The sequence below is a fragment of the Empidonax traillii genome, unplaced genomic scaffold, assembly GCF_003031625.1.
Source record: "Empidonax traillii isolate 1590-97213 ecotype Southwest subspecies unplaced genomic scaffold, ASM303162v1 scaffold21:size2437335, whole genome shotgun sequence".
Lineage (NCBI taxonomy): Eukaryota > Metazoa > Chordata > Aves > Passeriformes > Tyrannidae > Empidonax > Empidonax traillii.
Genome location: NW_020955214.1, coordinates 1,277,011 through 1,293,869, shown reverse-complemented (window position 1 = coordinate 1,293,869; position 16,859 = coordinate 1,277,011). Strand labels below are relative to the sequence as shown.

At 41.3% G+C, this 16,859-nt stretch overlaps 1 protein-coding gene across 1 annotated transcript in view; it reads left to right on the top strand.

The window, feature by feature from the left end:
- The first annotated feature begins 242 nt into the window (after positions 1-242).
- GUCY1A2 (guanylate cyclase 1 soluble subunit alpha 2) overlaps positions 243-16,859 on the top strand; it is a 142,215-nt gene continuing 125,598 nt past the window's right edge. The window contains exons 1-3 of the mRNA XM_027900373.1: positions 243-500; positions 15,463-15,524; positions 16,014-16,135. Of these exons, the coding sequence (XP_027756174.1) occupies positions 243-500; positions 15,463-15,524; positions 16,014-16,135 (442 nt within the window). The remainder of the gene's footprint in view (positions 501-15,462; positions 15,525-16,013; positions 16,136-16,859) is intronic.

Here is a 16,859-nt window from a genome sequence, read left to right as displayed (position 1 = left end):
AGCCTCCCGGCGCGGCGCGGAGCGGTACCCGCGCTCCCGGCCCGGCCCGGCGCGGCGAACTGCGGAGCGGGGTCTGCGCCGGCCCCGGCACGGCGGCTCCGCCGCTGCCTCTCGCCCGCCCAGGGGCATCCGCGGCCATGCGAGGCGGCCGCCCCCGCGGCCACCCAGCTCGGCGCTGCCCGCCGCGGCTGCCCGCCGCCCCGCGCTGAGCTCCGCCGCCGCCGCCGCCGCCCCGCGGCACCATGTCCCGCCGCAAGATCTCGTCGGAGTCCTTCAGCTCCCTGGGCTCGGACTGCCCGGAGACGAGCCCCGAGGAGGAGGGCGAGTGTCCCCTGTCCCGCCTCTGCTGGAACGGCAGCCGCAGCCCCCCTGGCCCCGCCGACACCCCCTTCGCCACCGCCGCCGCCGCGGCCACCGCCGGGGCGCGCCGCGCTCCGCGCCGCCGGCGGGTCAACCTGGACTCGCTGGGCGAGAGCATCCGCCGCCTGACGGCCCCCGCGGTGAGTGCCCCGCGCTCGGCCCCGGCCCGTCCGCGCCCCGCACAGCCCCCACGGCCGCCCCGCGGGGTCGGGTCCCTGTCGGGAAGGGGGCGGTGGTGCCCACGCCCCCCTCCCAGACTATCCCGCCGGGCCGCTGGAGCCCGCTACGCTGCCTCTCCGTGCTCGCTTCGGCTGCCGGCTGCCAGCCCCGCAAAACCTGCGGGAGTATAGCTCCCGGCAGCCCGGTGCTGGAAATCGGGTCGGGAGTCACGCTTAGGAGCAGCTGCCGCCTTGGCTGGGTTTATCATCTCTGCCGAGTCCCTTTCTGAATGAAATCAGTATGATAAAGTGCTTTTCACAGGTCCTAGAAATATTTTTTTTTTTAATGTGGAAAGTTACATCTCTGTGATGCATGGCATGCACATTCTTTCTTCAGCATCGATGTGAACTTACTACATTTGTAGGGCTTCTCCGTACTAAATAGGGTAAAGCAAAGTTCTTGCTATGTGTTCAGAAATATTTCAGCAACAGATTTCCCTGTGCCTCCTGGATGTGCAGACATTCCTGACAGATCAGTTTCTTTAAAGTGGACTTTGAAATGCATGACTTGACGATTATCTAGATAGCTACACCTGTAGTTGAGGGTCTGTGAACCGTTGTCCGTGTGCTAAAATAGGGAGTGATTTCAGGTTGATCCTGTAACACATGGTAGCATCCGTCTTTAAGACTGAAATCCATGTCTCAGGAGTTCTGATAGAGTAAAATAGAAGGTTCTACAGCCTTTCTGTTACAATTGTGTTACACTCCTGTACATACCTCTGTGATCATCACTAAAATTTCCTCATAAAGTTCCAGCTGCAACTGAATGCTTGTTAGGTCTCTGGAACAGTTTAACGTATTAAGGCATAAAACCTTATTTGCAACAAGTAGTCTTAATCTGCAGGACAACTCTATCTGATATTGTGGCATTGGATCATCTTTTTGCATTATTGTTAGCTAGCTTTGGAAACTACTTACGAGTCTCACCACCATCAACTATCCGTTTGTGTCAATTTTAATATACCCTTTTCTGTTTGGTATTTATTTAACTGGCTGGATAGAAGTAGACAACCTGTTTAATGGGTGAAGTCAGTGCATCACATACCAAATAGTCGTCCAGTTTAAGTTAAGATGTTTCTTTCCCATTGATTTTTTTCCCTCTCCACTGGGAATCTGGTCTTGTAATGCTGGTATTAATAGATGATATCTAAGGTGACCTGTCTTGTTTTAGTACAAGAAAAAAGCTATTTAATTTGATAATGATACAATGGTATAATTAGAGCATGTGTTACCCAAAATATTTGAAATATTCTGAAGTAGCTCAGTGCATATTTTTAGATAACCTTAGTATTTGTATTTCTCCAGCTTGCTATAAAAGACAATTACAGTTTTACAGCTTTGATGCATTGTCAAATATGTTTTCAAAATAAACACATTCTTTGAATTAAGAGATGAGGAAAACTTTGATAGATCTAATAGTCCTCTTTCCTTCTTGCACCCAGAGTAATTTTGTTTAAGAATGCAAAAAATTTCATCCAACCTGGTTTTGATGTCCCAAACAACAGCTTCCAAGGTTTCTTTGGGATGCAATTATAGCAACCCTTATTGCCAAAAAACTGTGTTATTTTTAAATTTTAATGTGATACACATTGCTTAAAATTTCCTTTTTTATCTTGGCAGTGTAACTACTACTTCCCTCCCATCTTACACATTTTGGCACAAATTAATGTCATTAAGTCTAAAAGGTCATGTTGTTATAGTCCTGGTATAAGTCAAGAACCAGGTTCCCTGCCTTTTCATTTTTCACTCAGAGAAACCGCTGTTAAGATGCATTGTTATTTTGGTGCATTCTTACCGAATTCTGGGATATATGCCTTCATGCAACAAGTCAAGTTGCCATATGTCTAACACTTTGGATGTGATTATTTTTGCACATCTGCTGATATAAATCAGGAATGACTTTAATTAGAAATAAAAAACAAACTTTGCCTATGAAATTGATGTCAAATGGGACCAATTTCTGTTGTTTGTAAAATTAGAAGGCAAATTTGAAAGGTGCATTGACAGATGTTCTTTCTAAACAAAAAGCCTTAATGCTTTTTTATCAATGTAGGTGGACCTTCATTCCATAATACTATAGATATGGGTCTCTGTTAAGCATAAAAACATATTTAGGCACATACAAATGTATATACTATATATCTAGCTTGCAAGGTTTAATGTTTTCTTTTTAAACATGAATGCAGCAGTAATTTGTCCCCATCCCAGCAGCTGAAGGATGCTACAGGTTCCTGCTGTTTATACTTAGCCTTAGTTTTGTGCTTTCCTTCAGCAACGCCAAGGTTCGAAATCCTCAGTAAAATATTTTTTTGTGCTTTCCCTGGGGAAAAATTCTCTATGTGTGTTTAATACATGTGCCATGCAGAGAGGTCTCAGTGTTGCTTCAATGTGGCAGTAGCAGGGGATATGAGGAGCTGCTCTGGGCATGTGGAGAGCCTTGGACAGAGCAGGAAAAAGCATGCAAGGGGCAAAAGAGGACTGGGCACTCAAGAGGAGTGTCTGTGGGGCAGAACAGCAAGAAGGCTGTGCAAGCAGTCTGCATCTTATGAGTGGTAGCACAAAACTGTGTATGAAAATATTAATATCTTCTGTGCAATGCATTCATGAGTTAGTACAGCTGAACTGTAAAAGATTATGTAGAATGAAATGCAGTAATGAAATATTTGTAAATACAGTAAAATACAATGAAAATAAGTTATTGCCTTTTTTATCACTTGTAATCTTGGTCTCAATTTTAGCTGAGTGTGACTTTGCATAAATATCACTTTTTGTGGAATCGTAGGAAAAAAGTGAACCTTGCTGTATTGCAGCAAGGGGTGAATCCAACCCCTTCTGCTTGCTCCCACAGAACAACTTCTAGCACTTTCTAGCACACAAGATTTTGCAACTTTTCTCTTAAATTGATTTTTGGAGATTTTTTTTCCCTGCAGTTGTTATACTAAAGGATATAGGGACCTGATCTGCAATTAGCACAGGTTTATTTTATTTTCCTGTGGGTTTGTAAATGTTTTCCAACATGCCTGGATGGGTGAAAGATTGATACTGTTCATCTGGAACTTGCTTACCACAAGTGCTCTCTTTTTTTGACAGCCAGAACTAGGAGGATGATAGGGCTCACCTCCCACCAAAAGAGCTGCGTATTTTGAGGAAAAGTGTGTAGTGATGAGACCTGCATTCATACCCTGCCACTGGCTGTGCTGGGGAAGGTCTGGGAAACAGGGTGCACTGGGCAGGGAGGCAGAGCAGCAGCAACTCAAGGAGAGGCAGCTTTTTGTCACAGCTGCACCCAACAAACTGACAGTGCATATACTGAACATCACATCAAGTTTCTGCCCTGCTGCCTCACCAAGTACCAAGTTTGCTGAGTAATCAGGTGCACTGACAACAGGAGCGTCAAGGCTGTGCCAGCAGCTGGGCACAGCCAGGCACTGCAGACCGTAGGGTTGTGGGAACCGTATCCAGCCAGGGCAGTGCTTAGCACTGGAGTGTGAAGATGATGTTTTGTGGGACCAAACTTGGCTGCTCATTGCAATAAACCCCAGGTGTTGTACACAGCTCTTGTGACTCCTTCAGCTCGAGAGATCATGACCAACAACGCTCCATGCATGTTGCCCCATGTCTGGCTTTGCCCTCTCACAGCCTTTCATTCCTGTGATGTTCCCACAAAGCTGAGCTCAGAATTGTGAAGGCAGCTCCTATCCATTCTAAGGTCTTCCTAAATCATGTTTCTGACTGAGCACAGGTGTCCTCTGTCTTCTTGCATCTGAATGACTGTCAAAGGGTCTTTGGTTATGCACTTAGATCAGGAAAATCTGGAGTCCAAACACAGTTGTCCTTGTTACTGGGCTGGTTCAGTTTATTGGAGATAAATAATAAAATGTTGGGACCCTAATAGGAACATTGATTTAAGACCTTGTTTTTAAGAAATAACTCAGTAATTATATGTATATCACCAGCAAATGTAATGATACATTTTACTTTTGATTCCATTTTTGTTACTGTGTTTCATTTTAAAGGATGAATTTTACACCCACAATGACACAAATTTTGATTAATTATATTTGAAAAAGGTGATACTATATGCTATTCATTATCAAAATGATTTTTTTTCTGCCCTTAAGAACTCTGTTATATGGGAGTGGTATCCTGGCACCAGTTGACATAGCTTGATTCTTTAGAAATGGCATTTAGAATCTTACTGAATTCCAGTTCCTTGCAGCAATTTTCACATTTGCTCCAGTTCTATCTTGACTTGTATCCAATACCAGGCTGAAAATAGAAACAAAATCAGAAAAACATAATTTGTTCACTGATTTGAAAAGTCAAATACTCTGCTTGGATCTAAGAGTCATGGACTATCCTAAAGGAGCTAGGAGTGACTGTGCATTCATTTAGAGGAGACTATGTACCCCCAAGCGCTGTACTGATCTTTCTGGAATGAGAATTACAGCATGACACAGCTTTAAACTGACTAACATTTACGTTTGATTTTATTTTCTGAATGGTCTATGTAACGCATCTCTTGAACTATGAACATTATTAAGTGAAAATCATTTCTGTTACACTTTTCTGTTCATCTAGAATTATTCCTGCTATTCTTTAAAGGCCCAGTTGAAGATATATTAAAGTAAGAACGTTTTTTTCGTATACAATTTAGGAAGCTGCTACTGGCGGCTGCCAAATAGTTGGAATATAAGAATTGTTTTTTTTTTTTTTTAAATAGCCTTCCTTCTGACAGTGGAGAAAAGTGAACCTAAAGGCAGTCATTTACGTTACTGTGTAGGCTATTACTTATGTCACAGTAACTTCAAATTGCTTAATGGCAAGTGAATCCTCCAGTGAGTGGAGGTGGGGTTTTGGCAGAGAAGTTACAATTTAGCAGCTTATATCTAACCTGGCTCCATCATAAACCTCTACCACTTAGTCTCAAGGAATGCTACTCCTTTTAGAAGCTATAACAAGTTGCTGCCACTAGAAGGAGAGGTAGCAAATGGATTTTTGCATAAGATTTTGAGAAAAATTTGCATGAGTATTCTGAGCTCCTTATGACTCACAGTAACCCACCAGGTATAGCTAAGCTCTGCTGTTGTAGAAATGACTTCCACCTAACTTTATGAATGAAATAAGGTAATGCCAAATGATATCCGTATCAGTGGTGTGATGAGCTTATTCACCTGGTAGGCCAGGCTGGCTGAGCTTCATGAATAACATCCTTCTAAAGAATGTGGGTGTGAAGCATGAAAGTGTTTAAGAAAGGCACATCCCATGAGAAACCTTCAATTCCAGCAGGCAAACAGGATGATTTTTTTCTTTTTTTTTAAAGCATATTAAAATCAGACTTTCACTGAGTATCTTTCAAGTTAACAGAGAGTAAATTCATTTATAGACAAGGTCACATGAGTAGTCAATAGCCAGTCAATCTGTTACTTCATAGCATGGAATAGAATTTTGGTGTCTTAAACAAGAACATTCTGGAAAACTTTCATCAATATGAGCATCATAGTGGGTTTTGTTTGTTTGTCTTGTTCAGTAGTCCAGCATCGCATGCAAGGAAAACTCAGCCATGGCAAATAAAATATAAAAAAAAAAACAACAAAATTAGCTGCACCAGAAGGCCTTCAACATTGAAGTATTGCAGTGTTGACCTAGAGGTCATTTTATTGAGGGTGAATTTGAATATTTGACATCTAGTGCTTAGACTGATCATAGCAATATTGGGTTTCTTAATGTTTGTGCAGTTCCAGGCTGAAATCTTAACTTCCCTACAGTGCTTGGGGAAAAAAAAATGTCCCAGTAACATTCATACATTACAAACATCTTTGCTGCTTGGAAGCTGTGAGCATATCCCCGCGGGGGAACAGGCTTGCCCACAGACAGAAGTGACCCGCTGGCTGACAACCCAGAGTGTGGCAGCACCAGTGTTAATCCCACAAAATTGATCTAAATTGTTTTGAACTTCTCTGCCTGTCCCCTGGCCAAAATGTCCAGGTGCAGGTAGAGAAAGACAGAAAGTAGATAAGAATGTCATGATCATTAATATATGCCCCTCAAAAAGAAATGTCATGGCTGTCATGGCTACATCAGAATGAGGGTGAATGTCCTTCATTTGAAATTGTGTGAGCAGAGCCAGTTACCACCTCGCAGTGGTTGGGTGTACTCTGGTAAATTGCAGTGTTAACACAGAGGACAGTCCTCTCTTTCCTTCTACCTCTTGTGCTAATATTAAAGGCTGCTATAAAGTGCTTTGAGTAAAAGAAGTTGTACCATCTCATATCCAGATTCTTTCTAGATGTGTCTGTTTGCTAATTCTGAGACTGAGTTTTAAAATGAAGCCAAAAATTCTGTGGATTGTCCATAGGTTTCAAAGGGATAAATATCTTTGCAGATCTGCACATGAAATTAGGTCTGGTTATACTAAGAAAATTGGTTCTTTCTCTGTGTCAGCAGAAGAAATTCCTTGAGAAGGACTGACATGTAAAGCCTTTCATTTCCTATCAATATGCTGGAGTAGCAGTTATTATTATACAGCATACACTATTATGTAGTAGATGTTTGCTGCATTAAAAGACGAACAGGTAGTATTAGTGGTAGATCATCTGTTTTATTCTTACCTACTGAACACATTCTCTCTGCATCACAGAACAGATCTTCTGTCCATTTCAGACATGGTGGAAATTCAAAGATGAACAAAATGATCCCAGACGGTGTTATAAGGGAAAGCACCCTGAGATATTTATCCTTCACTGTCAAGGAGTTAGACTAGATGATCTAATAGGCAATTTCCATCTGTAATGTCTGTGATTCTTCTAGTTGAAAGGCAGCTGGGGATGCAGAAGTTATAATTTCTAATTATTATTTAGCTCTGCTTTATTTCTTCACAGTGTTTGCGTTGTTGTTGCTATGAAATAGTATTGGGTAAAATTATTAGTCTCAATGTTATTTATTAAATTAAGGGCATTTTCTCTAATGTGCACAAGTATTTCTCTGTGAAGAGTATCTCTGTTTGCATGAACTCAGGAGCAGAATGGTCTCAGGTTGATCTCAGTGGTATTGAGCTCAGGCACTTCATCCTCACCTGGTCACATCTGGATCATCGTGAGCTGTTGCAGGGCAGCTTGTTTTGCCTCCAGCTGTCAGTCATCTTGCCCTGTATCCCCAAAGAGTCCCCTCCTGGGGATTCTCCATCATCGTCTCTTGATACCAGAACTGGTGTCAGTCATGGAGGTCTGCAAGTAGTTGGTGCTTTTATCTAAAGTACAAACCTGGGGAATTGGGAAGCTGGTGTTCATGAAGAAAAGATACATTTTTAGCTCATATAGTCGCAGAGAAAAAATAAGTGCACCCTAGGTGTTCAGAAGCCCGAGAGCAAAGCTATATTTTTTCCTGATTATATTATCAAAACCACTAAAATTAAATCCTCAAAGATTATTTATTTTTTAAATTTTCAGATGATTGCTTATGTTGAGATTCTGCTTTCCATTTCTGATTTCTGTCTGTTCCCTTTGATTCCATTCTTCAGTTATTGGGAGTGGGAAAGGGAGGAATCCTGGACCTGCTAGGAGGCCTTCCTCCATTCTGCATCATCAGAAAATTGTTGGATGCCAAAGGAGCCTTCCTTTTCTTTTTGCTTTCTACTTTTCCTTAGCTACATCAATTTTGATGCTTATCTCTACACTCCTGGCACTTGGGAATGTTGATAAATGTTTGTTTTCAGCTGGGGCCTTGATTATTTGTTTAAAACCACTTTAATTCAATATTTTGGTGACCAGAAGGACAGGCAGAGAACAGTTTTTCACTGCTTACATGATCATGGGATAAATATTAAAGAACCCCATTCTAAAAATGACTGTTTTACCATTTATCTTCTTTTGGATGGGCCAGATGCACACCTGTTCATGGGTGCTTAGAGATCTGTAATCGCCTATGCACAAAGGCTTGACTAAAATTGTTTTTGAAATATGAAAAAAAAAGTTTTTCATTAATGAATGATCACCAGCAGTGGAACCGGCAAATGAAGTATTACGCATCTGCTGAGTTTGTGATTGAACACTTCAAATTTGAAGCATTTAAAACTTTCATCTTCAAAGTGCTGATTTGGCTGGGATCCATGGTATCCTGTCTTTCCTGTTTGCAGAGGTGCAGGTTCCTCTAGGAAGGACTTTGCAACTCCCCAGGGCACAATAATCTGGAGGAGCCTCCTGACCTGACTTGAAGAAATTCTGATAGAAACAAAGTGATTTCTAACTGAGCCTGTTATGCTCTTCAGTGCTTCAACTTGCATGTTTCAAGTTTTAAGCACTCAGGTTTTTAACAGCATGATTGCTGAAGCTTTTCTGATGCTCAGCTAGGAGCCATTTAGCTTTTACAAGGAAAAATGTTAGGGTTAAGGAGGAACTGTCTGTGTACGGGGCTGCTCTCTTGGTTCTGGACCTCTCTGTTCCATTCCTCCCTGATACTGTCTAGGTATTCTTAGGATGCAGAAGGGATGGGATGGAGAATTTGAAACTGCATTTATGTAAATGTAGGCTGAGTCACCTGGGATACTGTGTGCAGTTCTGTCACCTCAGGGTGGGGTTTGTCTGTCCTCACTTAAACATTAAAAGATGTCGAAGTCTAAAGCAATCACTCAATGTCTTTTCTAGACAAAAGAAAGAAATGGGTATTTATAAAGACTGAGTCCTCAGGCGTGTATTAGATGCCAGCTGTAGGATGAAATGAATCACTTTGGGTGCCTACAGTTGGGCAGATGAACCCTACCATTTATTTCTGAAGGTGTTGCAATCAAATGAAAGACATTTCACAGGCAACAGAAAATGGCTAGGGAATAGGCTAAAGTCTCTGTCCTCTGAGAAGATTGGAAAGCTTATGTTTGATTGCCTTAGGAAAGACATTTATAACAAGGGATGCAATTAAAGTGGAAGTTCTTTTCCTTTGTCTGCAAAACTGAGGCGATGAAGCCACAAGAAGAGAAAATTGAACTAAGAAAAAGAAATAAAATGTACACAATGTTTAAACTAAAGTCTGTTTTCAGAGGAAGTTGTCTGAGTTAAAAAAAAAATAAAAATTTAGTAATATTTCAAGTTCATTTAGAAAAATATCTTCATTAATATTTTCTCCAGTTATTCACAGAAGTGTTTTTGAGGAGTTATTACTCCTCTGTCTTCAGGACTTGAACTGGTCTTGCACTGCTGGAAAGCAAGGTGAGATCCAGAAAGAAGTGCAGATTTTTTAGGAGTGCATCTTGTGAACTGTGGCAGCTGGTGCCATGACAGTGGCTGTCATGGCAGGGCTGCCACCATCAGGATTGCTGCCTGACGGTGTCAACAGCTGTGTGCTCTGGTCATAGCACCGAGGTGACAGGTGGAAGAGCTGTAATAGATAGTAAGCAGGATATGTACATTAGGGAGGATGGACAGGTCTTTCCAGACACCCTGCAGAGCCAAGAAACCGAGCTCCATGTTGAAAGAAAGGAGAGAAAAACAGAGATAACCTTTGAGAGTCAAAGGTGGAAACTCTCAAGGTGGAGGAGGTTGTAGATCTATTACTTCTGACAACACAACTAGGGCCCCTTTTCCACCTGTGATTTCAGCAGTTACAGAGAAGGTAAAATGCCCTAGGAAAAGGTGGAAGAGATGACCTGCCTTGGGATGAGGCAAATGAGCAGAGCCTCAACTCTTAGAGGCTTCAAGAAAAGGAGGGTGGTAGGTATCAGAAGCACTCATCTGCCAACCTGCCTTGCTGTCTCAGGTTTGCTGCTTGCCAAGAGCTCACACATACATGTTGCAAAGAGGCTGCCAAAGCTTGTTTGTCTCCTGGACTATGACTCCTGCTGCTCATCCGTGTGGGCACCAATGATGGAGCCGGGGGAGACCTGGAGAGTATCAGGAGTGACTACATGGCTTTGAGTGCAAGGGCAAAGGGTTTGAGTGCCCAGTTAGTGTCTCCTTGATCTTGCTAGTGAGGGGGGTAAGGCTCTGGTTGTAGCAGACACATCTAGGAAGGCAGTCTGTAGCTCTGTTGGTGGTGTTGCTGGCAGGGCAGGGTTTTGATCTCGATGGACATGGGACATGCTCTGAGGAGCAAGGACTGTTAAGCAAGAATGGCATTCATCTGACAAAGTGAGGCAAGGTCTCTTCTCTCTGGCTGTACAACCTTGTGAGGGGGGGTTTAAGTTATATTTGTTGTGGAAGGGTCTTCATTCTCTGAAGAGTGAGCAAAAAGATGGAAGAGGCTCTTGTGCTCACCTCGTGAAAGCAGCATGACTGGGAGCCCATCTCAAGTGCCTGTGCCCAAACACAAGCAGCATGGGGAGCAAAAAGGTGGCATTAGACATCCCCGTGCTGCCATTGTGCTTGGACCTCCTGTGGGATTTCACACACACTTGTGTGTAAGGGCTCTCAGGATGAGAGTTCTGCAGGAGGTAGACACAGGCTCTTCAGAAAGGCTGGACTGGGAAGCTGAGGAGCGGGATCTGCACTCTATGTAAAGAGGTGACAGCAGTGAGTGGGCACTTCCCTTTGAACAGAGCAAGGTGGCCCAGAGAATGAGAGTCAGGAGCAGAAGACAGATGAGCAGGTTTGGTGCTATGTCTGCTGCACACTGTCAGGTCAAGAAGTGAAAGCAGAGGAAACCTTTAGACAGCTAGATGAAATTTTGAAATGGTAAGCTTTGTTATTTATGGAGGACTTGAACCAACTCAAAATCCATTAGAAGAGGAATAGGTCTGAGCACAAGCAATGTAGGAAATTTTTGGAGTGTGCTGAGGACAGTTTCTTAACGCAGGTGATCAATGAGCTGACAAGGTAGGAATACTCTGCTGGAGCTTTTACTCACAAATGAGGAATAACTGGTTGAAGGTCTAAAGGCTGAAGCATCCCTGGAGAAAGTGATCCTGATATGCTGGAGTTCAAAACACTGAGAGGGGTGGGAAAGACAAATAAGTGGACTCATACTTCAGGAGAGTAGATTTTGGCTTCTTCACAGTTCATTTTGGCAGGCTCCAATGAGAAACTAGCCTATAGGGTAAATAGGTACAAGAAGCTGGTTAAGATTCACTCTTCTCAAAGCACCAGAATAGTTAATTTGTTCAAATGCAGAAAAATATATCAACAGAAGTTGGAAGCAGTCACAGGATGCCCTCGAGGGATATTGAGGCATTCATTACCTGCACCTGAAGGGATGGAAATGAGAAAGACTCCAAGTCTTCTTCACTCCAGTCATGGGAGAGCCTTGATGACTAGAAAAAGGCAAATATTGCACCCAGCATCCAGAAGGACAAGGAAGATCCAGGGAACTACAGACCAATCAGCCTCAATACATGGGGAGGTTGTGGAGAAAGTCCTTTTGGAAGTCTTTTCTTGGCACAAAAAAGGACAATAAGGTCGTGATTGGGAACAGCCAAATTTATGCCCTTTACCAAAGATGGATTTTATCTGACCGACGTGATTGAGTTCTGTAATGAGATGACTGGCTCAATGATGAAGGGATATTGTCTTCCTTAATTGTAAGAAAGTCTTTGACATGTTCTCCTGCACTGTCATCAGAGCCAAACTGATGAGATACAGACTGCTTAAGCGGATGATAAGGTACATGGAATATTGACTGTATCTTAGGGCTCAGAAGGTGGACATTAGAGTCACAAAATTGAATTAGCAACCAGTTAACACTGCATACCCTCTAGGGATTGCTATCGAGGCCAGCAGAAGACTACCAGGATGTCAGGGATAGAGCATGGGACATCTGAGGAGAGGCTAGGGAAGCTGCATCTATTCAACTTTTCAGAAGAGACAGCTTTGGGGGTATCTTGTTGCAGTGTACAGTTGATTGTTCAGGATTTCCACATGGATGCAAAGTGTAAGAAGAATGAGAGGCAGGAAAGCTGGAAGATCAGCTTCTTAATTCAAATCAGAATTAAGAAAAAAAAAAAAAAGAAATGTCATGAGGGTGTTCAGACACTGGCACAGGCTTCCTGGAGAGGTTGTGGGATTGCTATCCTTGGAGACACTCAAAACTTGTCTGGTGAATGACCTGAACAATCAGCTGTAACTCAAATTACTTTGAGCAGGAGGTTGGACTAGAAGACCTACAAAGGTTTCTTCAAACCTGTATGAATCATTATGTCAGTTTTGTTTTACAGTTTATTCTGATACATTAGGGTTAGCCATGGCCTGATGTCTGAATTCAGAATTAGTTTTGGGAAGTCCTGTGGTCTCTGCCATGCAAGAGGTCTGTCTGAGTATCTTCAGTGTTGTCTTCTACCTTATATATTGTCATTCCATATGGAGTCTGGATGTTATTTGGTATGACAATCCTTGAATTAATTTACAGTTAATAATAGCAATAATTTACCTCTGATTTGCCCTTAGAAACATGAACTGATGTGACTATTTCTTTTGTAATGTATACCAAATATTAGTAAATCATTCTAATCAAAAGGAATTGTTGACATTTAATTGTTTAAGTATCAGTCACTGGTTTACATTTACACTAAATCTTTCATTTTAAGTGGCCATGAAGCTTTAAAACCTGTCCAGTAAATAAGTGTCACTGGGTACCTGAATGGCACAGACTTAGATTGCAGTGGAGGAGGTGTGTGGTTAAAAGCTGTCTCTTACTTCCCTTAGTGGCAGAACTATTCTTCTTGGAGAGGTGATGTGTATCATGCTTCCAGGAGAAGGTTTAGCTATATTGCTTCCATCCAATCTTGGTGCTGGATACAGAAAAAATGTGGAAATGTTTTCCTGCTCATTCTCTCTCTTGTGGGCAATGCATTGTCAGTAATGGAAGAAGTAATACACCAAACTGCTCTGGTAAGCAGCTGTAAGCAGGTGTCTTGTCTCTTCTCGCTGTTTTGTTTACCCATGGCCCTGGTTACAGAATTACATCTACAACAAAATGACATTCACCAATGATGAAAAATGGCAAACTGAAAAGGTGAGGATAGTGGCTTTTTAACTGTGCACAGCAACATGCCATAATAATTTATGGCAGAGACAAAAAAAGATTTGTGACTCCTTGGATAAGTTTTCATACTGGCTCTGAGCATATTACATAAAGCTCTGTTTATGACCCATGTTTTAATATTAAATCCTTATTTTGTCCCTACTTTATTTCCAAGATTTGATTGGAGTTGCCAGTAAAAAGAGGTGTGAGTTCCTGGGATTGTATGTAATTTTCAGACAACCACTAGGCAGTCGATTTGGCTTTCAGAAGAGAAAGTTAACACGGACTAGAAGATTGCTTGTATGGTCAAATCCTGAGGTACTCAAAGCCATTTTTTCCTGGGTAAGGAGTGCAGCATCTGTGTGTCAGGCATGAGAAAGGCAAAAACAATCCATTGCTTAGGTGCTGTAAGCTGTAAACTTCCCGAGAAAACAAAAATCTGCTTTCCTTCCTCTGTACTGTCATACCAAGCATTGCTACCTTCCATATTGTCTTCCATATTGCCGTAAAAGCTCTTTGGCAGAACCAGAAGGGAGATTTAATTTAGCAATCAAACATTTCTATTATTCCCTATTTCATGTCAGAGGAGTCGCTGGTGGAGTTCTAATGTTTTGTGTGTAGGGAGTGGGGCTGAGGGAGATACTGTATGGAGATGGGAGATGGCAGCTCGCTGGACTTCTTTGCTTAAAGCTATTTTGATTTGCTTTGTTGCTGGTGTGGGAAAATACATATTTTCTCTGTGTGAAGAGTGGATTTTTCTGTGCTGAGCGCAAGAAAGCTTTTGAATCACTGTGAGAACGTGCCATGAAATACATGTGTAGCCCATTAGACCTAAGGACTTCAACACCTGCTGGACCACTGAGAAGAGGAAGATTTTTTTGATGTATGATGGTTTAATTCCTGTGGTGCTTCCATTGTGTTTTACAAGAGAACATATAACTTTAAAGCCTTTTGGCACAGGTAACTGAGCTCCCACAGAGAAGTAAAGTAATTATCTGAAACAGAGTTAACAAGAAAAACCTCTTTCAAGGTTTGCATCTATTTTGAACTTATTTTTGTTCATAGAATCATAGAATAGCTTGGGTTGGAAGGGACCTTTAAAGGTCATCTAGTCCAGCCTCCCTGGAAGGAGCAGGGACGTCTTCAGATGTATCAGGTTCCTCAGAGCCCCATCCAACTTGACCTTGACTGTTTCCAGGACAGGTCACCTACCACCTCTTTGATCTCTCATGAATTAACACAAAATAATGATACCCTCAGCAACAGTAGTAATTCAGAAAATAAACTTATGTATGCACCTAAGTATTTTGGGGAACACTGTAGTTGTATTAATAATGCAAATAAAAACATTAATGCTCATATGTAGTTTGGTGAACATCTATTAAAATGAAATAGCATAGAAATGCTTGAAGCATGTCATGATTTTCTTTTGATGAACTTGACTTTCCTGATAATTTGAAAGATGACTGAAGAGTCATAGCTTGTCAGGAAAGTAAGCCAAAATAAATTGCATCTTTTAATATTCTTTATTATAAAATGCCCCAGGGAGCATTTAGAGTTTAAAAACTCAATGTCTTTTCCTGGTGATACTTTCATCACAAAATAATACCATTTTCTTGCAGACTATTTCAAATTATTTTCAATTAGTGAGATAATTGGTTGGTGATAGTTTTTGAGAGATGATAGTGAAGTGGTTCCTTTGTTATGTGCAGCTAGTCATAAACAGTATTAATTATGTCACATTGTAAAATTCATTCCTGTTTAAATGAAGTAACATACAAGGAATGAATAATAATATTTCATATCCATTGTTGTGTTGGGTGTATGGCAGATAGAAGACCAAGAGGAGTAAAACTAGAGAAAAATAGTGTGTTAAAAGATCTGTTGATTTAACTGTGCTATACTCCCTAATCTCACAATACTTTAAATTATTCTTCCCTAGCCTCAGACTATTCGGCAAACTCTTCAAAAGACACTGCAGTATTTTGAGCATCAAGTTATTGGGTAAGTGCTAATGTGAGATAGTAAAAGGTGCATGGTAATATTTTGCTCTGTGTCTCCCAAGTCACAGCCTTGCATGATAAGCTTTTTAATTTTATTTTTTTCTCTCAAATTCTTAGAGGTGCTTTGAAGTAGCAATACATACTCTGGACATTAATGGTAAACAGCTGTTCGGACCTGCTTCTGTACAATCCCGTCAGAAGGTGACTGCTTAATGAACTGAAATATTTCTTATACAAGGAGAATAGGCAATCCTTTTTCAATCAGAGTAATAGAATACCAGATTGGAAAGGGACCTTAAGGATCCAACCTTTCTTGGTAAAAGCATAGTCTAGACAAGATAGCCCAGTCCTCTGTCCAGCTGAATCTTAAAAGTGTCCATCATTGAGAGGTTTTAATCCTTTGTCACCACTTCTGAAAGACATTTGTTGACTTTGCATTTGTATAAGGAGATGCTATAACTTTATTACTTTTTTTTTTTTTTTTCTGTAGCTACAGAGATGCAGAGAAGAATTTTCACAATATATCAAACAGATGCTCCTATACAGACTGCTCTGGCAATGAAGAAACTGAGGATGTCTCAGGAATTCTCCAGTGTACGGCTAATGTACTTGGTATGTAGTTTTTCAAGGGAATTTGTTTCCTTTCATTGAAAGGAAGGTTTACTGACTGTCATTATGGCAACAATGAAAAAAGAAATTTTTTGTCTGACAAAGGAAATTTAAGATGTGGGCAGCTTACGTACCAGTGCACTGTTACTACATTTTATCCTTTTCCACATACATTTTGAACCTTTGAGACAATCCAGATGGTTTTCAGTGGAGCCAGTGAAGGTGTATTGTCCAATATCTAGTGATTAGAGAAGTTTCAAAGGCTTTCAGTGCAAATAGCCTTGGAATTAAGAGAAATAAGTGTTTTTATAGGAGCTCTGCAGAACAACAGATAGTTTTATCATCTGTGGGCCTGGGGGAGAGAGGGCCTGAGAAACACAGAGCAGGATGTACCTGAGACATAAAACATTCTGGAATCTTAGAGAGATTTTTGTCAGCAAGAAGCACAACACTGAAATCTGGCCATGTATGATAATTTAGGATATACTTTAACTTCCATGTCAGGGAATACGGTGAGGAGATACTCTGCTCACATTCTGGTCTGGGCCATTGTATCCTGCTGACTTAAAATCCTTTTGGAGGTATATGCATGGCATATCTGTCTATTCTGTCACAAACTATTAAACAGACTTGGTACACTCTGTGAAACAGCAAATGTCCTAACTGACTGTTTCACTGGCATTCAAAATTCTTTTTTTTTTTTTTTTTTTTTTTTTTTTTTTTTTTT